This window comes from Cottoperca gobio, chromosome 10, assembly GCF_900634415.1.
Source record: "Cottoperca gobio chromosome 10, fCotGob3.1, whole genome shotgun sequence".
Lineage (NCBI taxonomy): Eukaryota > Metazoa > Chordata > Actinopteri > Perciformes > Bovichtidae > Cottoperca > Cottoperca gobio.
In genome coordinates, this window is record NC_041364.1 from 6875665 (window position 1) to 6901875 (window position 26211).

Genomic DNA, 26211 nt, shown 5'->3' on the forward strand with positions numbered 1-26211 from the left:
AGATGTAACTGCATTTCAGCCTGTGTGAGTGTGTGAGCACAGACATGAAATTCAATTTAAGAAATATAAATTTGACTACAATAAGCTCCCGGCTATCATTGTTATACTCCCTTTTACTCATTGACACAACCTCCCATCCCCTATTTTTCCCTCCTCAAACTGTGATTTCCACAGTAAATGTTCTCTCTCAGCAGAGTCAGTGATGGGTGGCGGTCGGGGGGACACGGACAGCCGCTGTGAGGCATGCTGGGTAATATGGGTAATATTTTCTGAGGAAGAGACATGCCTAAGCCTCCTGGAACATGGCCTTTTTCTCACCCTGCCAACTGTCCCCCCATCTGCATCTCCATCTCCATTCTAATCTCGGACAGATATCTCTCGAAAACCATAAACAATTCTTCATTTGATTTCCTGTATTGTGACATCACATTTATTCTGCATAAATTGTACCTGTTAAACTTAATAATTTTACCAACCACAATTTCCATCATACATTTTCACACGATTAATTTATCCCCTGACTTTACCGTGTAGGACATTAACCTCAGTCAGATGAATCAGTCTCTCGCTGAAGTCGATCACATAACAGAGTATGAATATGTGAGTGTGAGTGTGTGTGTGTGTGTGTGTGTGTGTGTGTGTGTGTGTGTGTGTACAACTAGCGTGTGCCAAGCAAACACAGCAGTGTGAGCTTTTTTGTTCATTGAAATATACAAAAAAATTGAGTGAATCGTGTGTGTGTGTGTGTGTGTGTGTGTGTGTGTGTGTGTGTGTGAGAGAGAGAGAGAGAGAGAGAGAGAGAGAGAAAGAGAGAGAGTAATTTCATCCACATATCTTCTTCTCCTTGTGGCGTCCATCCAATCCCACTTCTAATCAGAGTCCAAACCAGCCAATCAATGCTATTATTGCTTGTAATGGAAACATCTATTTCTATGAGCAGAGCCCATCATAAACGCCCTTGATGTCTTGGAGTGCTGGAAGTGAACAGAATTGCCATTTTGCATTGAACAATAAAGTAAAGATACATTGAGTACTCATTAGTATTTGCTCAAAAGGTGGCTACAGTCTGCAAGCATGAGAAAAACGTAATCCCCTACAGCGGACCTTGGACATCCCAATGTAGTAAGGCAAGAGAGCACTACATTTCACATCTGGAGTCAATACATCCTGTACTTTTGTATAAACGGACAGTGCTTTGCCCCACAAGTCAACAGGGATATTGTGAAAAGCATAATATTAAGATAATATATAGAACTGTTTTCTATTTGTCCACAAGGAGGAAATGATTTTGGGCAATAGGTGCATACATACACAAAACAAGGATTAAAACTCTTCACATCACAGTCTGGATTTCTTGTCATTTAAAAGAAGGTTACTTATATAAAGCTTGTATGGCTGTAGGAACAAAGCTCTTGCTAAAATGTGCCTTTCTGCACATGGGTAGGCTATCCAGAAGGGAGGGGGGTAAAGTGCTGGTAGGGAGGATGCTCTGGGTCAAGTGAGATTGTGAGTGCTTTGCAAATCAGGAAAGAGGCGAAAGAAAAGAAAAAAGTATACCTTCAGAAAGCCACATTAATAACATTTCAAGGCTTTTTTTTTTATGCTTTGTGAAATTTAATTTAAGTTCAAAGAGAAAATGAATAAGGCTGGAAAGCATTCCCATTACTTATAGAGAATAACTCATTACAGTGGTGATACCTGTGAATGGGCTGCATAAGAAAACAAAAGGCACAAAGAAAGTAAGCGTTACGAGGCGTGAAATCAAATTTGGTTGAGGTTTAAAGCTGGCAGCAAGCGTATTGTTTTTAAATAAAAATGTACATCAAGGGTAAATAATCTCTAATTAGTTGACAGTTTAATTCATTCACACTACACTGTTCTGCCACCGGCAGTTAGCTTCAGTTTAACATACTGTTGTTATTAGCAACCCCTACTAGGCATTACATTAACAACGCAGGGGGAGGTGGGGAGTGAAATATTCTATGTGCTCTTCTGTAATTTAGCTCATCAATCCGGACGGCATTTTAACCATCGTTGCATCACGGCATGTCGTGTGTGTGATACACATTCTGCAGGACTAGCCAACAGCTACCTGGAGCTGACATGACAACAGCCCAATGGATAAGCTTTTACAAGGTCTTGCTCTCCTGATGGCTTTCATTTTTGTTCATCAACATATTGGTCCTCGTATAGTCCAATACGTTGATGTATGTTTGCATCATTTTCACTGTAAGGCATTACAGAGTGGTGGTGCAAATGACACAACACATGTCAGAGGCCTCTTCATCCAGCGGTGCAGGAAGGAAACCAACATTTCCAACTCTTGAGCTCATCGTTTACATTTACACTTGTTTACATCTCTTTAAAAAATGTAATTATCTCACCACGCACACACATATTTGCGACATCACTGTCTAAATTACAGTTTATTTATTTTTGCAATTAACCACAACTATATATTATAAAATGTGTTATTTTATGCTATTTTTTATACATATTTAAATTAAGATTGCTGGAGGGAGAGCCAGAGAGCTAATATTTGTATTGCCTATCACTTTGCTGTAATTGTTTTGCATGTAACAATAAATAACTTGACACTTAACATGGAAGTAACATTTTACACTGAGCGGATAAAAAAAAAAGAAATAAAGTAGAAAGACAGGCAGCTCTTACCGAGGAGATGAACTCAGAGACGTACTTTGAAATAAAAGGATGTGGCTCAGGAGGACCAACAAGTTCCCCCTAAAAGAGTCGGTACAGTAATTGCAGCTGTGGTTATTACTGGGGTGGGGATGAAAAGTTACCTGCATGTGCCCTCCACACAGGATTAAAATCACTGAGCAGCACAGGTACATTTAAAAGAAACAAGTCCAGTCCTAATAGGGTTTATGAAAGAGATAATACTCAACAAATTGTTTGTTCCATGACTGTAATGAAGGACGTAGAGGCTACCTGACGCAAAGCCTGTGCAATTACTGTCACATGTCCTTTCTGGTAAACGGCTGAAAACAACAATCTGCATTTACTCGTCCTGTTGATCTGCACAAAAACTAGTTATTATTAAGTGACCAAGAAGTAAAACTTCATGTTTGTGGCATATTTGACAGTTAAGACAGTAAAATGTTGGCAAGGTTGACCAGAGGACAGGTTAATACATGATGTAATCAGTACAAAAAACAAAGGTAAAAATGTCTTAATCTTTCTTTAGAGGACAATATGAGTTATGAGTTTAAAGTCTCTTGAAAACTCTTGAAAAAAGCTGAATTATATCCCCGAGATAAAGTGTCTTAGACATAGCTGCCAGAGTGAATAAATCCTGCCAGATTTAGAGATGAGAGTGTCTGTGTGTCTGTGATAATAAGTGGTAGCTTGTAAGGTTGTAAGGTCAGAGGGAGAGAGAGAAAGAGAGACACCGAAACGGCGAGACAGACGTAATCATATTTGACAGAGAGGGGAGAGATGGAGAACCATTTCTCTGGCTATTCTTGGGTACTCTGCTGTCATCACAGTGTGAGTGCACTATATGACTCAGTGACATAACAACCTCCATTCAATATCCCAATAATAACACTGTGCCAACACACACAACCCCCATTCACCAACCCTGACCAGAACAATATCCATCACAGAGAGATCAATAGACTTCTCCTTTTTATGGTCAACACAACTCAAACTGAATAGCAGAAAAGTGCACTCAGTACAGTGCAGATCTCCGCCAGGTGTGTGTCCCTCTCTCAAACAAAGAAGAGTTGAATCTCACTCAAATGTCCCTCCAGGCTTCCTTACAGTCAAGATGGCGGCAAAGATAACAAGAATGTATTCATGCGGTATTGTGCCTAACGTCGGGTATAGTTAGTACTAGTTCACTTACTTTTGTTACTTATTTCATTACACAAGTGTTTTGCCTCTTTTTATTTTGTCGATCTTTTGCACTGTCCTTTAGCAACGCTGTAAATGTCTCCGCTGTGGGACAATTAAAGGATTTCTGATTCTGATTCATTTGCAGATGCTCTGCATCTATGCCTTTAGCCCCTGCGGCTCCCACCTGCCCGGTTAAGTGGAGTGAGGGGTAAGCCGTCAATAACGGTATACGCAAAAAGTCAATACATGTTTGTTTTTTTAAGTTGTGAACCACCACAACCACGAGAGGTCCATGAGCATACAGTCATAAATATAAAAATGCACAAAAAATATTAGGCTGATGGGTCCAGTTGTATGCGAGATTAGCTTCGGATAGACATGTGTACACACACACACACACACACACACACACCCACACACACACACACACACACACACACGATCAAAGTTTGCTTTGATAAGAGCACTATAAACTAAATGGCTGATTATCTTTCTGATAATAATGGTTTGCAGGTGGACTATGTAAGACGTGATATATGTGTAATGGTCTCATATGATGACAGTGTTTTGCATTTGCTGATGATGTCACTGTTACAAGGTAAAACATCTCACAACAACATCATTCAGTCCCTCTCAGCACCTATAAGTGAAGAATATGATGCAAACAACAAACATACTGATACAGACTGATCCCTCCTGCTGCCACATTGAAATGAAAATGGTGTAATTATAAAAACAAGATGGTTATGTTTCATAATAACAGATAACGTAGAATTAAACCAAATTAAGGAATGTCGTGCTGATAATGTGCTGACACTTTAGCAGAAGGAACTCTTTATTCTGTGATATTATCTGTCCACACCAGTGACACTATAATAACAATAATCTTCACTGGAGTCAGGTGACACCATATAACCCCAGTGTATAAAGGCACAGCTCCACATGAGATATATCAATCGAGCTCTTTTCTCAACAAAACGCAGGAGTACCTTGGATTACAGGTCTTTACGGGTCCTACCATGAATCAGAGTTGGGTCATGTTGAAATTATATTTGGTGTTATTGGTTCAGGTGGGATGCTGTCGTATTGCTTTGGATCTCAGAGCTGTGTGTGAATGTGCAGCGCCATACTCATCAGAGGATGTATTCCTGCTCTTTTCAACATGGCTGCTCCTTAATTGGTAAAGCATCACATGACTGCCAGTGTTAGTCTTCTCTCTCTGTTTCGGTCCGTTAAGGACTAATATTTTGGGTCCAGGCTATTCTGTTCACCTCTTACTTTCCTTTGGTCTCTCTCGGACCAGCTTCTTTTTTTTTTTACAGAGCATGTCAGGTTCAGATATTCGGTTTCAGATCAGAGCGAAAATGTTGGATCCATGAAGACTTCTATTTTTGATGTACTGATTGCTAACTTACAGGATATAACATAATAAGACCGATTTAAAGCTTTATTTTGTTCTCTTCCTGTCCTGGGACATCTCTCTGCACTGACATGAATGTGTGACTGATACTCTGACTGACATCTTCTCACTTAAATCCAAATATGACAGCCTACAGGCTTATTTCCCAAGTGTTGGAGTATTCATTTATAAATTATACACAACCTTCACATAAATTAAACACACTGTTCAGTTGGCAAATGATGGAGATCTTGCAAGTTCTTTTTAAGGTCAACACAGAGCAGAATTCTCTTACTCATGATGGAGAGTCGATAGTCAATCCATTTGGACTAGTTCAAAGATCGTAAAACATAACATGTGACTGTGTGTGTGTGTGTGTGTGTGTGTGTGTGTGTGTGTGTGTGGGAGGCTCAGGGCGAAGGCATGCATTTGCGTGTGCTGATTCTTTTCAGAGTGGCTCAAAAGACTCAGAGCTTACAGACTGGAAATATGGCCGTGCATCTCCTGCCAAACTCTACTGAACCTATGGATTATGGATGGAGTTGAGTAGAGGTCAGGTTTACTGCTCGGAGGCCTCCTTACAGCTGCCTGTTTAAGTGCAGGCCGAACCGGGACAGTCGGCGCACATTCATAACTCAGACTGCACTTAGCAGTCAGCTTTGATTGACCTGAGATTTCCACTTCATGAATGGTTAAAGGGAGAGATACAGACATGGTAGGAGTGGAGTGAAATAAAAATAACTGGCAGGACTACGTCAAAGAGAAAGATTTCATCCTGTCTGTTTGTGGAGAATACTGAGCTCAGCTGAGACTAAAGTACCTCACTGTCTTATAAGCATGGAGATTATTTTAAGGTTCTGTTTGAAACGAAGAAATTAATCAAGTAAAAGAAAAAACAATGCTCTCACAAAATTATTGAATTATAATATGTTTCAACAGTTTAAACTAAAAGGTGTTTAAAGACGAGCTCCATTCAAGTCCTTAATATAAGTGATCTAAACACTAGCATTGGAGAATTAAGAGTCAGGTACTGTAGGTTTCATTTAGTTAATTCTTTTAATTGATATGTGCTCAGTTTGCAGCACAACCCAGATTATCGCATGGTCTGTTTAAAGTTTCTCAGTGCGACTGAGTGAATAGGAAATAACTGTGAAAGCTCGCAGCGCTCCAAAAACCCAATGAGCGCCGTGTGCTCTGATGTGGCTGTGGGTTACAGCGGCTGACTCAGCTGTAATGAGACATTAATGAAGATGTTGGGTAATTTAGGATGGCGAGGGAGAAAGAGAGAGGGAGGGAGGGAGTGAGAGTGAGGGAGAGAGGGGGGAATAGGGACAGAGAGAGGCGGAAGGAAGAGGCAAAGGTAGGGAAGCACCACCTGCTTTTCCAGATGATCCATGAGGGGAGCCACAGCTGTCCTCTTCACCCGACCCTCCTTCCTCTCCATCTCTTTCTCCTCCCTTCTGTCCTCTCTACTCCACCCTTCAGAAACTGCTTCAGCACAACGACTTTAATGAAGATATATTACCACAACTAAAGCCATATGCATTGTTTGCCACACAGATAAAATCCCTCAACGCACACACACACACACACACACACACACACACACACACACACACACACACACACACACACACACACACACACACACACACACACACACACACACACACACACACACGATGATGGTTTCCCTCCATCACGGACAGCTCCCCACTCTGTCGGTAATGTTTATGATACTCTTGAAAGGATTGTGTGAGAGCAGTAAATACCACAAATGCAATGCAATAGGTGAAGTGCGGCAAATTCCACACTCATTTGCCGTAAACATGGATTCAAATTACAATCATATGCATGTATGTGAACACACAAATGAAAAGCAGGCGCTAAGTATGAAATAAGGCAACAAATAAACTCCATCAAGGAGAGAGAAAAGACGAATCACAGAGAGAGAGCCAAACACTGGAGCCAAACCTTATGTTATACATGCTGGGCGGCTGTGGCTCAGGAGGTAGAGCGGTCATCCAACGGTTGGATTGCCAATTGCTCCCGATGACATGGCCAACATGTGTGGATTTATCACTTTATCATTTATCATTGCTGATGAGCAGTCTGGCACCTTGTGTGGTAGCCTCTGACTCTGTGTGTGAAGGTGAATGCTGACATGTGTTGTAAAGCGCTTTGAGTGGTTGCAAAGATTGGGAAAAGCGCTAAATAAATGCAGTCCATTTACCATTTACATTGAAAGTGCAATTGGAAAGACTGAATGTAATGTTCCCAATGCAGAATAATTAACAATGAAGTGTTCTCCGAGGTTGTAATGACATTGGAAAATAATAAACAGATGGAAACACGCGCCAGTGCTTCATTAATCTTAAAGCTCTCGGCTCTAAAATATTTATCCAGCGTTCTGAAAGTAATTTTAATGAAGTGTTATAAGTCTGTGTCAACTGAGCCCAATTTATTTGAATGCTGCCACTCGTAAGGACACATCAATGACACAGCTTTGTAAATGGTTACATGTGTATATTATGCTTGTGAGGTGTGAAACAAAAGACACATGTAGCAGCAGGGAGGCAAGCCCGCTTCCACGTTGAATCCACAAGTTTCAGCCTCTTTGTATAGCGTTCTTTCATAACCTTTACCCTCCTTAACTGTAAAATGAGAGAAACTGAGATGGTGGCTGAGCCTAACTCAGACAGGAAGCTGCCATAATTTATCATATGTCAGCTGGAAAGATTTGCGGGAAGGTTTGAGCTTTTATGTGGCAAGTTCGCATGTAGCTAATTACCATTATATAACAGGGTAGAGCCTTTTGTCTGTGACCCAAAAAAAGAAGTTGTCTCTAGTCAAACTTTAGGACTGAGCAACTGTGCGTGGTTGTGTGTGTGTGTGCATGTGAGTGTTGCTTACATAGACATAGAGTCATAACTTTGTATTGGATCAATCCCACTTGTCAACACAAATCAACATGAGACCTGGGCAGAGATCTACGTTCTGTCATCAAATGAAACGTTTCATTTCAACCCTTGATAATACCAACTACTGCACACTTAATCGTCATCGCGTAATGCACAACGAAAAGAAAAGACATGGAATAAACTGCTGTCAAACAGCCGGTTTTAAGTCACTTCATTCAGTCAGTTCATTTTCTCCTCGTGGTGCGACCGGGGCAGAAGAGGTTAAAGAAAACCCTCTTAAATCCATATTCATAATATAACCAACCATTCATTCCAATTTATGGATGAGTACATGAATAGCCTATCCAGCAAAACACTTTACATACAGCATGTCAGCTAATAGAAATTAAACAGGAATCCCCACTTAGTGTTCCCTCATTCAATGCTTGTGCACTGTCGGATATTATAAAGCGGGCAGCAGAATTCACTCTCTAATAATGTTAAATGATGGAGTTGATACAGAATTATATCAGTGGCTTTGTTATGAAAAGCAGGGGCAAGGGTCCCCCGGGCTCAGGATGCTTATTTATAATGGCTTCAATGGCAAAATAAGTTTTACAATCCATTAGTGATGCAGCCTGTGAGAGAGATATCATAACATTTGTAACTCTCTCTTCCTCGTCCTCTCGTGCACCACAAATATCCCGTGAGCTTTGTCTTTTTACAATAATTTGCTATGTTATGTCTGAATAAGGAACATTAATGGCAAACTCACCTTTTCCCGGAATAACAACAAGCCATTACTTTAAAGGATAGATGAAGCCAGCATGTCATACCATGAGGATTAATAAAGATGAAATGTATGTTTACGAGAAGCCTTCAGTTCCCAAAGCTTCTTGAAACCCAATATAATCCAGAATGAACACAGTTGCAGACACCAAGGCCGACAGTGGACGTGATTCTGTTTATAACACATTGGGTGTCGACATCATGGGGAGCTTTCTTGCAGTTGGTGCATTCATAAATGTTATGATCGCAGGTAGACTTTTGCACAGACACCTGCATGAGCTGTTGCAAACATGGACAGATGACTACACTTACACAGACCCTCATAGACCCTCACAAGTATAATGTACGCTGCACTTTAGTTTAGGGTTCAAAGTACTTTCCCTGTTACACCAGTGCAACTCTTTTTGACTGAAATGACTCCTTGTACATGACATACTGTCTAAAGTTAATATATTATAGTAATGAGACCTTGTGATTCGGAGAGTTGAGCTTTTTGTATTTTCAAAGTCTCCAGATTTAATGATTTTCCTTTTAAATTATTACCTTTCAAAATGGTTCAGAATATCCAATATTCCTTGTAACACCTTTGCAAATGAATGTAGATGAGCTAAAAGTGTGTTTATGAAAGCAATTTGAGAGTGAAACTTTTCACACAATGAATACAATTAAAAGCTGTAAAAAAAAAAAAAAAGCCTAATTTGAAAGAATTCAGCTCTTTATTAGTGTCGTGTACCCAATCAACAACCAGTTCAGCTGGGAGCTTTAAAAAAGAAAACATTACAATAGTTAATAAGCCAAGAGCCTGCATTTTTATTTCAATAATATGAACTGTGTATGCTTGTCTCTTCTTCTTAAAAGTAAAAACGTCTATGGAGAAGAACTATTTGTGTACTGAAGTTTATGTTTGTGTGCAAATAACATCTTTTTTATTGTTTATTGCATTTGTATTATTGCTCTGCAACTGTGCATTTGTGTTTTCTGTAGTCTGCTCATGCCTCAGCTGTGAACCGTAGTTTAAGAAATCAGGCCTTAGAGGGATTACAGGGATGTTGACGTGTTTATATATCTTGACTATAAGCGAGCTGGGTTATACAGAAGGGATCAGCATGCAGAGACGTTATCTTCTCCTAAACCCCTCTGTTGTAAACTTGGCACATTTGATACGCCAACACACGCACTAAGTGCTGGCACATTTTCAGCTGCTGACCCAATGCGACCTAAAGCAAAGTAAGTACTAGTTATACATCTTAGCACTATTGCAATGCACATAGGCTAAGCCCTCCGATAGTTCAACATGTTGGGAGATAATTGTCTTTCTTGTAGAGTTAGAGGAGAGGATTCAGACCACTCTTCTCAGTAAAACAGCTCTGCGCCGGCTAGTGTTGTTGTTTTCCTATGGAGAGAGTGGTGCCGCACGATTTAGCGGAAGCTGGAAATTGCCACCGAGCGCTGCTCTCAAAGTTCAAATCATTTCAACTTTGACCGCGATTACCGCTGACCTTTCAAAGCGCAACCAATGAGGTAACAGCTGTATGAACATTTCCTATCATGTGAAGGCAGCTATATATACAAGTCACAAGTTAAGTTAAATTCTGATGATCTACCCCAATTTAAACTGTCCCGAAGTAGGCTTAATGCTGACCGTGCAGATTATAAAATGACAGTTTAAAAAAAAAAATTCCACAAGTATTTTTTCCAAATCACTGCAAGGAAATAGTCCCGCAGTCAGATTTAGAGATGCTAGTGGGTGGATTTTGTTACCTTTTGACCTTTTCCCCCTGCTTTCAGTCTTTATGCTAACCAAGTTATTTCCAAAAATGCATAAACCTTCCACCTACACTAAAACGTGTATGCATGTGCTCAGCCATTCAGGATGAACCTAGTCAACCCCACGGGGGCTGGATGTGGATTGCTAACTCTTCTGTGATCTGTGGAACAACGAGGGAACCACATATACTGTAAACACCCTGAGCCCCACTTGGACTCTGTACAGTCAGAAAAGGATGACTTACTGTCCCCACACAGGTACACACATTGTGATCCTTTGGACACACTTGGCATTTTCAAACCTTTACTTAAGCAGGGAAATGAGCTCACAGCACATCCTTCATTATAACTGCCTGGGGGAGTAGAAGCAGAGGACGGAAAGCGACATTCAAACATTGACGCATCAGGAGCTGCCTCGGTACGATGAGTACAACTTCTCCTGTGTATATGCTCACCGACTTGCTCAAGGGTACTTTGAGGGCAGTGGAGGAGGGAAACACTGTTACTCATATGTCCTCCTACACACATTTCTTTGCAGCCAGTCTGTGGATTCACATCAATATATTCACTGTACAAAACAACGCATTTTCGTGTGGCACTGTGTGACCTATGTGGCAGCATGTAGCATGTTTTCTGTGGTACCTGGAATGAGCTGCTGTCGGGTCATGCTAATCGGAGGCATCCCCAGGCTGCTCATGGCTGTTGCCCAAGCGCTGGGGTCTGACATGGGCATCGTCATGGAGTTAGAGGCCATGGTCATGTTTGCGTCTGGAGAGAGACACACACACACACACAAATTGAATGAGATTTAGAATTCCCTTTTCAGTTCGTTATTCAAGTACTACAAAAAGGATGTGCAGCACTTTAGATGGGTTGAAGGAAAGTCCAGGGTCAAAAACAGAATTACATTTAAAGGGTGTTAGATATTTGGTTTTCTTTCATGATAAAATCTTATACTTCATTGACATGAGTGCTTTGTGATCTTCCCCCTCATTTCAACTCTCGGAGAGAGAAGAGGAGAGGAGAGACCACTGTGACCCTTTTCTTCAGTCTGACTCTATATTGACTTTTACAACATTGTCATTTACAATATTTTCCTCTTCATGGAGTTGTTTGTTCAACTACCTCACATAGGTTCAACAGCCTGGTCTCAGTGACCTATATCTTCTCCTCAAAAGGTAAGAGGAGGAAGACAATGCTGTAACACACATGTACAGACACAAAGACAAGCACACAGTCACAGTTTCCACATTGACTCAGAACAACATCTAGCCCAAGAATATTGCAACTAAAAAACAGCCCTTTGCTGCTAAAAGTGAAAATGTGGACTTAGTGTAAGTTAAAGATATATCAGTTAAGGCCCTGTCGTACATATCCGTATGACAGAAACGTATGCCGGCGCATACGAAGATTTGTCAGAGTCCAAATACGTCCAACTTTTCATCGGATCGGAAAAGTGAACGTATACAGATATGCATGTCTAACCTATTGATAGAGTATGTTTCTGCCATACGGAACTGTGTGACAGGGCCGTATGTCTGGCGTGTTCGGCGTGTCGTCTGCGTCCTTCAAACGATCACAACTTACCCTTAATTTATATCAACCTATTGCTGATATTTCGAATGCGCCGGCATACGTTTCTGTCATACGGATATGTGTGACAGGGCCTTCAAAACCTTTAGATCTACTCATTTACTTAAGGATGAAAGTACAACTAAGAAACACTCAAAGAAAGCTCCAGCGATTTCTAAAGATCGTATGGTATGTCATTCTTACTTATATATTTAAATATATTAAATTGTCAATTCTCATGTTACTTGCTGCTAGAGATATTAACAATTGAAATGAACTATTAAAAAATCTAAATGACATGTTTTTGCAGCTATTTATTTTAAACTAATGAAAGGAGCAGATGCAGGCTAAATCATTGTCTCTAAAAAGACATGTGATCAATAATGTGATCTGAGCTGTGAGCGCTGCCCTTGAAGTTCCCTCCTACGAAATAAGTTGCTTGATAAATGTTTTATTTTATTAATTTTATTCCTCACACCGCAGAACTTTTTCACTCCTAAATTGACTTTTACAGCGCAATTCTTAGAAGTTCCAACAACACAAGACGTGACCAAAGTTCAACTTGACACAAAGGCATAACGCAGTATACATATAACATTGCCTCAAGTACAAATGCCGACATTATTTTCTGAGGCATAACAACACTGAATATTCTCCTACCATTACAAACCCTGCCAGCTGCTACACAAAACCTCAGGCTTATGGTTCGCTGCCAAGGCCTAAGTCTTGCATAGAAAAGCAAACATATTAAGATCCCCATAGATAAAAAACCCTGCAGAAAAGTCAACAGGAATACATCGCAGATCTACCGGCGGCTCATGCACCCGATCTGGAGTTCATTCCACAGCTCTAAGTACTCTAACAACTCTTGCTGGTTAAGCTCTCGCTGGCCGACCTGTAAATTACCGAGGGGCAGCGGCTGCTGGCTGAGCCACAAGCCTTTCCTCCTCTTCCCTGACATTTAATTTAACTGTTGTAATACAAACCAGCACTGGGATTTTACACCTTAAAAAACTTCCTCCCAATGCCTAGTTTACTTGTACCCGATATGTACAGTACGTCCCTGGCCGGTTCATGTTTGTGGTTGTTTGCCAACACACTGTGATAAGCAATTTCCCTCTCCCGCTGACAGAACATCACCAAGAAACTTCTCTAAAAATGTGCTGGAAAGATGTTTACCAACAAAACAGCTCAAATTTTTCCACATGACTTTAAATATGATATTAGTGTAATTATGACATTTCAACCATAAACATTTCAAATTGTTTGACAGCTTGAGTAATTATGTTTAATTGTAATGATTAAGGCTTTTTGTAAATTGGCTTTGACAAAAGGGAGAAACCATCAGTACCACCATGCTTGTCACATAGCAACATTTCCTTTCATTCTGCTTATTAATATTCGTAAGATAATTAACTTGCTCAGACCCACTCATTAAAAGTTGTGTGTGTGCTGCCATGGCGAAGGCCGATAACGCTTCATTGTTGTAGTGTTGCTATGTTAATGTTCCCGACAGGAGCTTCACAGGCCTGTTAACTGCTTACAGCCATTAGCTGTCCTGCTGACTGGGTGTCAGTACACTCAGAGGAGATATAATACAGTGAGAGGAGAGGAGTGCAGGAACATAAAGGTTTACTACACGAGGAGTGATAAGAATCTCTATGAAAACTAATACAGGGTTTAACAATAGATTGCCTTCTGTTCCGCTGGCAGAAAGATGCTGATTTGGACTGGAAAAGAGGTCAGAATTTGGCCCAGTTGGGCGTGTGCCCAGAAATAGTTTCCTGACTACTATTTCTCACCCTGTGACGCCGTTATCTTTCCTCTGTGATCGGCCCACTCTCCACTTTCTAATGTCTTTTTAACAAACGACACTGCACTGCCAGCTCAGAGTTAGTCAGAGCGAAGTGTGGGGTGTTTGTCAGGGCTGCTACTTCGGAATACAAAGCAAGGAAAAGCATGAGTTAGCCATTAGATGAAAGCGATGAATCAATGGCCACAAGGTTTATACCATGGGTCAGCTTTTATGGCCAAAAGAAGTGTGTGCAACATCATTTGATTTCTTGTGTTAGCAAGATGACTATGCACTCTTGGTTTGCATTAGCAAACTTAACAACTTAGTTGAAACTACGAGTAAAATTTGTTCACATATCGAGCCAAAAATCTTTAGCTCTTTATCCTTCATTAAATTCTTTTACACAAACTATAATATTATTTATATGAACTATATACAAAGCCACATTTTTGTACGAAATAGAACTTTGAGTCCACTTAGTAGCTTTTTCTTGAGCTTTCAACTCCCACTTCCTGTATAAAACCATCAGTTATCACATGACCAAAGTTCCATACTTGATACAATATCTCCATGACAGATGAGCAAACTCAATTTGCTTTTGCAATTTGAGATATGGTTGAAAGTTTACAAAGAAAGCTAGTAAGCGGACCTTTAGCTCAGTTTATTTGTCAACTTGTCCTTGGTCATTCGTTGAGTTTACATCTCTGTGCCCCGATGTACAATCATCAAAAGAACATTTAACTTCTAACCTATTAAATGTATGTGTGCTCTCAGCATATATATATAAGTCTTAAATTAAATGTGCATTTGTTTTCAAATATGGCTTACTCTCTCTATCTATAACCCTTCCTCATATGGGGGCACTATAATTTGTTTTCCTCATTTTCAAATGGAAGTCATGGATCATTCATTTTGCCCACATGTCTCATTTGATACGATCAAACAGGAAGGTTTCGATGTCTCTGATGCCCAAACTAACTAGATCCATTTGTCTAGTTGCTTTAAGATTTGGTTATTGTATTTTTCACAACTCAATTAGTGAGCTTTTATGAGAGATCTTTGCTGATCGGCTAACTTTAGACGAGGAACAGCAGCGCTTTTGTATCTATAGCAAAAAAAAAGAATGCAGCTGAAATTGCACACACGGCACAAAAAGCATGTGCAACTCAATAAAACAAAAGCAAACAGAGATACAACAAACAAACAATTTAATATTGCACCAGCACATGCATCTTTAAAAGGATTTATCTGAATCCATTTGATGTTATTTGATCAATCAGATTTGCTTTTCATTTCATCATGCTCGCATCATCCATCAGAAACAACTAACAGCCCCACTAATGTGTAAAAACCAAATAATCCAAAGAGCCACCTTCACTCCGTGAAGTGTCTCATTAACAGAGTCGCAGTTGAAAGCCCCTTACTTTTAAGCTGGTGATTCAAGAGGAGATTGTAATAACAGGGTCAAGGTTAAGGCAAAGTGTGACAGCTGCTGATAATGAGTCACAATGCATTAATGAGAGGCATCTGGGACAACTCTCATCGGATGAGTCTCAGCTGCTTGCCACTGGTCGAGTGTGGTTTGTCCAAAGGCCGATTCATCATGTGGTTCCATGCTGTTCCACACAATTATTTCTGAGTTGTGATTGATGGATTCAGGATTGAGTTTTGAGACACTGAACATAAAGAGAGCTGAACTTACGTTAACTAAACTCAGCAGCAGTAACACAGGAGCTGCAGTTTGAAATGACTGAAGACCACGTCATCTTTTGACTTCCATACATGAATGTTTGTCCTTTTCATATGTTATAGGGTTTGGCGTAAACACAAACCAATCAACATACAGTAAACATCCTGGGGATCCTGGGGTCCTGGGGTCCTGGGGGGAAGGAGGAGGTTAGCCTTTACAGAACGGAGGTTTCTTGTGGAGGTTTGTGGGGTGAGCAGTTCTCTGAGATAGGATGGAGCATTTCCGTGAATGCACTGATGGGTGTAAAGGGAGATTTTATAATCAATCCTGAGTGAGACCGGGAGCCAGTGCAGTGATTTGCAGGATGGGTGTGATGTGTTCGTACTTTCGCATTCTCATCCGGATCCTAGCAGCGCTGTTCTGGATGTATTGCAGCTTCTGGATGTTTTTGCTAGGAATCCCGATGAGAAGTGTGTTGCGGTAGTCAAGTCTGGAGGAGATAAATGCATGGACAAGCTTTTCAGCATCTGACAGAAAGAGTGTGGGGCGGAGTTTGGCAATATTTTTGAGGTGGTAGAAGGAGTTCTTGCATGTTTGTCTGATGTGGGCCTCAAAGGTCAGGTGAGGATCCATTTTAACACCCAGATTAGTGACTGTTGATGAGAGTGGAATGTTCTGACCGGAGAAGGTGATGCAGGTTATGGAGGAGGACTGGACCTGATGTGGGGTGCCAACTAGAAGGGCTTCGGTTTTAGTGCTTTTTATTTGGAGGAAATTGTGCTGCATCCACGTCTCTATCTCCTCCAGGCAGGTGGTTAATGTAGATGATGGCAGAGGTGCAGAGGGAGTTGGGTTAGTTCTGATGTAGAGTTGTGTGTCATCAGCATAGCAATGGAACGATATTCCATGCCGGTTGATGACACGACCAAGGGGGGACATGTAGATGGTGAAAAGAGTGGGGCCCAGGACAGATCCTTGAGGGACACCACAGGTGACAGAGTGTGTTTGTGATTTTGACACTCCCAAGGTGACATGCTCAGTCCTCCCAGTGAGATATGAGGTGAACCAGTTTAGGGCCGAGTGAGAGAGTCCGATTGTTGAGTGAAGACGGTTGAGGAGGATGTCATGATCAACGGTATCAAATGCTGCAGTTAGATCAAGGAGGATGAGGAGAGATGGAGATCCGGCGTCAGCTGTCATCAGCAGATCGTTGGTGACCCTAACCAGGGCAGTTTCTGTACTGTGGCCAAGGGCGAAAACCAGACTGGAATTTTTCAAAGAGGTTATTGAAGTTGAGATGGTCCTGAATCTGAGTGGCAACTACTTTTTCCAGCACCTTGAATAGGTGATCTTCAGGTATTGAAAGCCTGGAGAGAAAAACCTGCAAAACAAGCTTTAAACTCCCCAAACTCTAGAGGCCAAATGGTCAATCAGTCTCACTTTCCACACTGATGAGGACAATGTGAGGTCAGAACCGGTCCACCTTTTTAACCAACACACCTGACTAAATGAAGGCTTTCCAAATAACTTTTCTCTTTCCTCTGCATACGAGAGCCTGGAGAACGTTTTTCTTTTTTGTAATTCCATAGTTCATCTTTAAAATTGAACATGAATATAGATGTACAGTACAAAGCATGAATGAGGACCGATCCCTGAGCCTGTAGTGCCAAATTACATTGAAAATTTAATCAGGCAACTTCTTCAGTGCTTGTCATTTTCTTTGTGCTTTTTTTTATGACTTACATTTCCTGCTGCGTCAGATATTGTAAAATGTCAACTCACGAGCTGAGTCTACTTGCTTGTATTCGCCGATCTTGTGAGCCGAGTCAGCAGTATTTCAGCCAACTGTCAACATTATACATTAAATATTGTTACGCTAATAAAATAAGTGCCTTAATTCACTGAGAAATACAAAGTAAGTAAATTTGTGGTTGGCCTGAGGTGGTAAAGGAACTTCCTGCAGTTTATTACATCTGATTTCCCTCTGAACATGGAATTTATTTTCCATTTTAGATGCTATACATTACACTACTTTGTGTCAAATGGATCCGAAGCTCACAGCCAATTGCTTTTAATCCACTGACATTTTCATTGCACTGTGGTAGCCAGCAGCCAGCAGAAGGTGTATTAATTATTTAACATAAAGTCTAAGCAACAAGTAGGAACCTTCAGATACAGTTTTCCTTTTTTTAAATCTGAAATCTGAACGCTGACAGAGAAGCTGTTGTTTTTTCTGTCTGCTTCTCTTGAGATTGGCCCATTTATTACAGCAAATGAATACAGGATTATGGCCTTTAGCAAGGATACTACAGTGTAGTTCATTGTGTCATGTGTCTTTTTTTTATTTTAAAAAGTTGATATTGACAGGTCCTTCTGAAGGGAATCTATCTTGTTAAAATGGATTTGTTGATGGGAAGTTGATTCCCCCTGTGCCCCAGAGTCATGAGCTCGTGAACTCTGGGGATTGATTTCAGACCAAAGGCTTTACTGATCTCCTGGACTCTCCTGATTGGCCTTTAGCTCCACTAAACGCTCCCTCAGGGGGGATGGGGCTGATGGGAAATGAAGCCATTTTAAGGCCTATTGGCTGTAAACCTCCCATCCGAGAGAGAAGCCCGGGACCATTTTGTTCACAATGAGCAAGCTTTCGATACCAACTCACTATCGTAAAGAGAAAGGCGCAAAATAGGGATAAGATAGAGATAGAGACGGAGAAAGAAAGGAGAAAGCTGACAACGGAAGTATAATAAATAGAAAATAACAGGCAATATGTCTCTGCTTTTTATTCGTATTTATATAGAACAGCATTACTCTATGAATGGAGCCATTGAATATATAACAAACACCCCATTCCCAGCCAAATTGTGCAAGAGGGAGATAAATAGCATAGGTTACATACTTATTCTTATACTTATTAAACAAAAAGGTGTATATGAATATAAATTAGATGCTAACATTAATTGTGTGTGAAGGGGGTGAACTTTATGCAGTATTGTCTAATTGAGGTATGATGTATGTAAGGCGACATTTGAACATTTACATGGAAAGAGAAATCTCACAGGCATCATGTGCATCCTTTACACGCAGCAGGCACAATTAAATGCACAGATTGCAAAACTGCCTTCTCGTAGTCAGTGCATGGCTGTTTGACCTTACTGGGAGTGTGTGTGAGTGTGTGTGAGTGTGTGTGAGTGTGAGTGTGAGTGTGAGTGTGAGTGTGAGTGTGTGTGTGTGTGTGTGTGTCCGTTTTTATACGTCCTCCTCACCTACATACAACATCAGCACAACCAGACAAGGGGAACTACATCAGCACAAAACTTGGATCATCTCAACCGAACGCAATCTATCATCCATTTAGCTGGAGCCAGTAAAAGTCTAAATAAAACAACTGTAATTAAAGAGTGAACACACACTCTCACACCAATCCACTCTTATAAAACTGTTTTGCATTAACAGTAAAGATTTGGGGCAAACATGATGCAGGCCAGGACATTTTTCTTTTAGGAAAACATATAACTGCACGCACGCACACACACACGTACACACACATACAGCTGCTCTTACTCATCATTCTATATATCCTTGTCAATCAAACACTCAGCTCTCCTCCCTGGTAACACGCAGCACAACATTGTTAATATTTTATATCTCCCCTTCCCCACTGCTTTGATCTCTTACTTACAGCACAATAAAACCAGTGGGGGTCAATTAATTATAGCTGTCTTGTGTAAGATCTACAATTTATGTTTATATATAGAGCTTGGCTCTGCATAAGCATGAGAACAAAAAGAAAGAGTATGAAGACACAGATTCTCATGGAAGCTATCTCAGGATCTCAGTGTGTTAAAAAACCCACTCCTCCAACCCACATTAGTGGTTTTGTTGCAATATGACTTTAAGAGTCCAGACTGCTGTTGACTGCGTCATGTATGGAGTGCAGGTAGCACCGCTTCCACCAGACTTATGAAACAGGGAGTGCATCTACAGAACAACATGCTCAACAGTCGTGTTTTGCGAAAAATATACATAATCCAACTTCTGTTTTTTGTTCCATTTTACTACAATGAACGTCTCTTTGCAAAGGAATCATTAAAGAGGCAGATATATCAGGAAAAATGCATTTTTCAGTTTCTTTGGAGTGTATTTTAAAAAGCTTCCTAAGGCATACACTTTTGTGGTTGTAAACAACCATTTTGTTTTAATTGGAGGCCATTATTAGAAGTGTGAGATAGATAGACAGATAGATAATAGAGAAAGGGAGAAAAAGCCTGAGTTCTCTTACATCAATATAAATCCCCTCCAGCTCTGCACTTCAAACAATCAGCAGTGCATTATGAGGTTTCAGATTGACACGATTGATTGATCCTTTCTTCTTCTACCCTTGAGGGCCAACTGCCAGCAAATGTGTCTTCATCCCCAACAATTAATCTAATCGGCTTTAATAAAAACATCCATTATTGAGGCAGCGGCTTCGACAGGCTGTGGCAGAATGTTTACCGATGAATAATCAAACACTGGAAAATACTGATTGGTCTGCTGATTCAAACAACCGTAAAAGCACTCATATGTAGGCAGAACTACCGTACCTGATCTCGCAACATACGCTCGCTGTGCATACATACAAATATCTTACATTTGAAGTTAAAAGGCAATGGTGACTCACGTTGCAGCAGAATCCACACACTATTATTAATAAAACACAAGCAGACGAGGATGATAACAGACGCTGCTTTGTAGAAATAAAATTGCCATGGCTTACAGGGTTTTTGTTTCTTTCTTAACTTCCTTACCGGCTTCAATAAGGCAAAACACAACTTCAGGCAGGTTGAACACTGGGGGAACAGGTTATGCTATATTCATTCTCTGTTTTGTTTTTGATTAGTTATACCACTCAGGCAAGTACAGTAGCATCTCAGTACGTTTTTCCTAATACCTTCAGGAAATCACCAACTACGACTGCGTTAAATTGTGAATATGCCTCAGACACAAATGTCTTTTGTTTAAACAAACAGAGTTAATAAGAATTTGACGTTTGCATTTTCCATATGTTTCACTGCCAGAAATAATTTCTCTTGTTTTCTAGGATACCTGTGGTCCAGCCTGAGTCTGTCTCCTGCTCTATAAGCAGCAGAAATACAGGGCTGCATGTGGACAGTACTGCAGTGAGGGGGATAACATACTATGTAATGATCTGGTAGGACAGAGATAAAGCATGTCTGGGACAGCGGGAGTCTAGAGATTAGAGAAGTGGACTTGTGACTGAAAGCTACTTCTTTGAATTTCTAGGTCTACGGGGAAAAATGTGGGAGGAGAGACCAAATGACTAATGCTCTCACCTCCCTCAAATACCATCGATTAGGCTTTGATGAAGGAACTTAATCACCGGCTGCTGCAGTGGAGCTGCTACAGGCCCAAGAGTGGAAGGCTTGGCTGCTCAGTGTGAAAGTGTGCAACATGAACAAGGAGCAAAGGGACCGCAGAAAAACTCAATCCTGATCACAAAAAAGCTATATTGTAAAGAGTACCTACAGATAGTGCTTCAAAAGGTTGGATGTGACATTGTGTCGTCAGTTAAACTGTTAGGGAACTGTGTCAGCTGGGGTTGCTATGGCAACGGGATGTTTACTTTATTTAGTCAGTTAAAAATAATAAAGCCAACTACAGCAGGGCAAGAATACACACAATTCCACCAAGCTGCTGAAACACACACACACACACACACACACACACACACACACACACACACACACACACACACACACACACACACACTTGCCTCTCATGGTACAAGTGGAATAGCGGCTTAGGATGCTCATTTCAGTAGATGTCTCTGCAACACAATACATAGACGTCAACACTGTTACTTTAAAACATTCTGTTAATAATATCAATTCATTTTTTTGAGATTTTTTAAAATAAAAGTCTGGCCATATCTTACACATTGCACCTTTAAGCTGAGTGGACAAACATTGGAGATCGATGCTATTTCTTGATTTAAAAACCAGCTGACCAGGTGAAAACTGTGAACCCTTCGTGATTCCACTAATTACATCTATTTTAGTCACAAAGGGGAGACGAACGTGAACGTGTTAAGAGCGTTGCACAACAGGGTGCCATGTAATAGCAGATGGACTGCTTTATCATTTAGATTATTTCACTGTTATACTAAGCACTGAAACCCAGACCAATTCATTCTGCACATTTGTCCATCAGTTTTGTGTTTTTACTGCCTTGCAGAGAGAGACGTCTTCATTGTCTGAACCACAGCTGACCAGTAAATGCTTTAAATACTCTCAGTATTGCCGCTAAGAGCAAGTGCAGGAGAAGCAGTCAAGTAGATGTCTGCACAACGTGACGTCTTCACGAACGTGTACGTGATTATCAGGTCGCGGGGGTGTTTGGTAATTAAGTGGAGGAGCTTTGAGATCCCAGAGCTGGTCAGCATCCATCCTGACAGAGGCATGACACCCAGCGGCAGTAGCAGCAGGAACAGGAAGAGCAGCCTGGTTAGCAGAGACAGACACTTCCTGCTCCTGTTGCTCATTTCCCCCTCCTGTCCTCCAGCTCCCCTTAGACGAACTGGGATTATGAGCTGTTCCCTGTTGACTAGCCATGGTGGCTCTGTCGGTCTCTGTGTGAGTGAGTGTTTCTCTGAGCAACACACCCTCGGAAACAAACATGGGTGTTACTGAATATAGTACACCTTATTGTCTCCATAGAGTCATCAATCATTGAATCCAACACCCACAGGCAGCAAAACACACACATATCCTTATTTTATAAATGATTTAGTTTGTTTGACTCGACTTAAATCCCCCCCCAGGTGGGCTTCTCCCTTTGTTTTCCTTTCATTTTTCTGAAGATGGACAAGAGAAAATTGATATTGAATTTATATTCATCTCTCAAAAACAGACTCTAAGCATATGGTACATCAAATACTAATCTAATCCTGCAATAAAAATCAGTTTTACTATACCTATTAAATATGTCCTAGCTCAAGAGGATATATTGGATGAACAATGATAGGCACACATGTAATTACTATAGCAATGACTAGGAAGGCCTCCCCTAGAAAAAGTAATTGGAAAAAGTTCCTGTTGTGTTTTTATAATCAGGGTGAAATATTCAGAAGCAGAATGACAGCAGGAAGCACATCTTATATCTGAGGTTAATAAAACCAAAACATATTAAATACTATATGTGTTCCAAATCTCAAATTGTGCCATATGACGTGAATCTTATAAGTTAGTTAAATACAGGAACTTAAAGGGATAGTTGTTGTTTTGATGTTTGGGTTGTATGAAGTACTTATCCATAGTAAATGTATAACCTACAGTACCTGGTGGTCGACTCGCCCCAGTTTGGAGAAATAGAAGATATGTCCTGCTGTGGACGCTTTACCTTGCCTCGAAGGCCATGAGATTCATAAGGCTCATGTATTATACAGTGAGTGTATATGATTTTCTTTTTTATTTGGGGGGGGGGGGGTTCCCTTGAGGATGTGGCGAGTGCTGGACGATGCCTTCAATTACATTCAGCCCTGCCGCTCAACAGCTAGTCAGTTATGAAGTCAAAATGGATTCGAGCAGACAAAGAAAACCCCTTATGGCAGAAAGAAACAGAAGCCTGAAAGGGACAAAACAAACTTTTAACAGGCACAATAAAGAGGAAGTCAAAAGTAACAACTGCTGTCAAAAAAATATGTCACAGAGGGCTGTCAGTCAAAACAATCCCTCAGAGACGTGCACCAGAGAAAATGCCCTCCCTCCGGCGTCTCACTCAGACAAATACAATTCTTCAGAGGAAAAAAGGACAAAGAGACTGAATATGCTGTTGGTTCTGGGTTGTGTGGGAGAAATAACATAAGAGTAGAACAGGTAGGAAGCATGATAAAAGCCTCACTTGTAACACATTCTGAGAAAAAAAAGAAAAGAAAGACAAATAAGTTCAAACGTATACATATCTTTCTCTAAGGACGAGTTGCTCTCATGTTTCAGTGCTTTCGTTTTCAACGTCTTCAAACCAACCTTAAGAAATAGGAATTGAATGGAGGGTATTCCCAACTTTTTCAAGGCTCTAATGCCGTGTCTTCCTAGACTCTGATACAAAAAGATTTTTGGAGTTGTGTGTGTGTGTGTGAGATATAAACTATAAATATTACCTTGTTACCGCTGTCAGAGCAATGGAGTCACGTTGATTTCCATGTTACAAAGGACAGAAAGACTTTATTACAAATCAGCCTAGTTTAGGACAATTTAATAGAAGAAAGAATGAACTGGTATACACTAGCTGCTTACACTTCAATTCAAAATAAGTATGAACTCTGATGTGGTACAATGGCCTAAATTAATCAAAAGGCTCCCCATTGACCAGTAAAGGTTCTCTCCTCCTTCTAACTGGATGTCTGGGGAGAGAAGCCGTCGCTGAGATCTGAGCGTATGGTCAGAGATATTTATCAATGCCCTCTCTCTTTGTTTCCCTCCTATCTCTCTCGCTCCCTCGCTATCCTTAGAAGACTTCTCTTCAAAGCATTATGATATTTGATTCAGTGCATGGCAGTGCTATCATAGTCCGGCTATTATGTCTCCCTCACTCTTGTGTGTGAAAATAAACAGCAGGAAGTTTCTAAGAGTAGCAAACAAACATGCACGCGAGCACACGATGGATGCGGTACATACATGTTCTGCACACGCAGCGATGTTGACGTGGCAGTGCTGCACCATTAGTGCTTTCTGAAGTGCACGGTATTATTGCGAGGAAGCTGACTTCCCTCCCACCCCAGTTGTCAAGTAAGTCCATGGATAATTGATGCATTGTCTTCAGCTGCCAACCTGAAGCCAACTATATATTTTTTTTACACAAGAATTCAATCCCAAACCTTCAGCACACTGCTGCAGGGGAAGCCGAATGTGCCATGAGATCAGGGCCACATTTAACATTTATGCTCTTCTCTCCATCCGTCTCTCTATCAGTGAGACTGCGCTGTCACTGAAGATCAGCTCCCTGTTGTCATTAAGATGAATGACTGTTAATAGCTCATTGCCGAAACAAATGGTAATACAGGGGCAGAGCAGCATTACTGTCTCTCTCTTCACTCTCTCCTCCAAATTACCTTAAATAAGACAACACTGCCTTTACTAGCAAATGTTAATTACTTAACTGAGTAAGCAAACCTAATTTGTAGAGCCATTCCAAAGCAAAAGTGAAATGGGAGATAAGACGAGTCAGAGAACACAGTGTATAAAACAAGGAGGAATACGTGTATAACCCATAAAGTTAGTTATAAAAGCAAATGCAATTTAAATAGTGTGCACTGATTTGATTTGTGTGATACTTTATATGGGGCTGTTTCAGAGATGGGGAGCAACAGCACGATCACATTTAGTTTTCTTTTAGTCCTAAAGACCTGAGGACAGTTCATTTAAATACAGAGGTGCCTGAGCATGTATATAAGTAATAACATTGTAAAATCAATCTGGTGTAATGTGTGATCTATGTGTAGTGCAGACTTCTGGATCTTCTGGAGTCGAGACTGAAGAAAGGCCTTTATTGATACATCTTGAAATAAATTATCATATCTATCTAGACATGTTAGCCCTCTAATCTTGCCTTTAATAAACTTAACTTTTTTTTTTAGATTTGTAGAAACAGAAATGTATTTGTATTTTAGATAATGCATTAGACAGCCAGATGAGATCACTGCACAGAATCTAGATCTACAGGACTAGACAGGATCCGCAGATGATGACTTTATAACAAGGAAAAGAAAATATATACATTACTGTTGTGAACTAAAATATCTGATATGCATGTCAATTACATTTTTTGGTAATAGTTACTAGTGGTGGACAAAGTATTATACTTAAGTAAAATAGTAACACAACAGTGTATAAATAATAGTAAAGTAAAAGTATAGTCGCTTCATTCAGAGAAACATTTCCAGGTAACATTTTTAATTTCATAAATGCAATGGTCTCTGGCAGCTAAACCAAATCATGGACGTCACAGCTTCCCACGCAACAACTGAGACATAATACTATAAATACTGGAGCTTTAACTTGAATTAATTACTTATCTGAAGTAGTTTTAAGCCTTAGCAAGTTAGTTTGGATGTGGAACTGAAACTAATGGTTGCATAACAAGTTCATCTATCAATGCAAAACACTGTGGCTTATAAAATGGTCAACATAATGGAAGGTTAGAATATATCAGGACTGTGGTAATTATTTAGCTGTGTTGGCTCTATTATCCAGTGCATTGGATTTGAAATAAAATAATTGCTATAATGTTTTAGTGCATACTTTCAGCTTCAATTTCAGGATGTTTAGATCCATATCCGATCAACAGTGTAGGGACTGTAGATGTTTTTAAAGACTCCCCCAATTGTAACCAACAGAAGCAAAACAGTCGACTTATAGCCACCTAATGTTTAAGCCAT

At 40.4% G+C, this 26211-nt stretch overlaps 1 protein-coding gene across 6 annotated transcripts in view; it reads right to left on the reverse strand.

Moving 5' to 3' along the window:
- LOC115014455 (ecto-NOX disulfide-thiol exchanger 2-like) overlaps positions 1-26211 on the reverse strand; it is a 152988-nt gene that overhangs the window by 55442 nt on the left and 71335 nt on the right. For 5 of the 6 annotated variants that reach the window (XR_003832909.1, XR_003832908.1, XM_029441309.1 and 2 more), the window contains exon 3: positions 11359-11484. The exons of the other annotated variant lie outside the window; for it this stretch is intronic. Coding sequence is in view for 3 of the 5 variants with exons in the window: in XM_029441309.1 (XP_029297169.1) it covers positions 11359-11484 (126 nt within the window). In the remaining 2 variants the exon portion in view is untranslated. The remainder of the gene's footprint in view (positions 1-11358; positions 11485-26211) is intronic. 6 annotated transcript variants of the gene reach the window in all.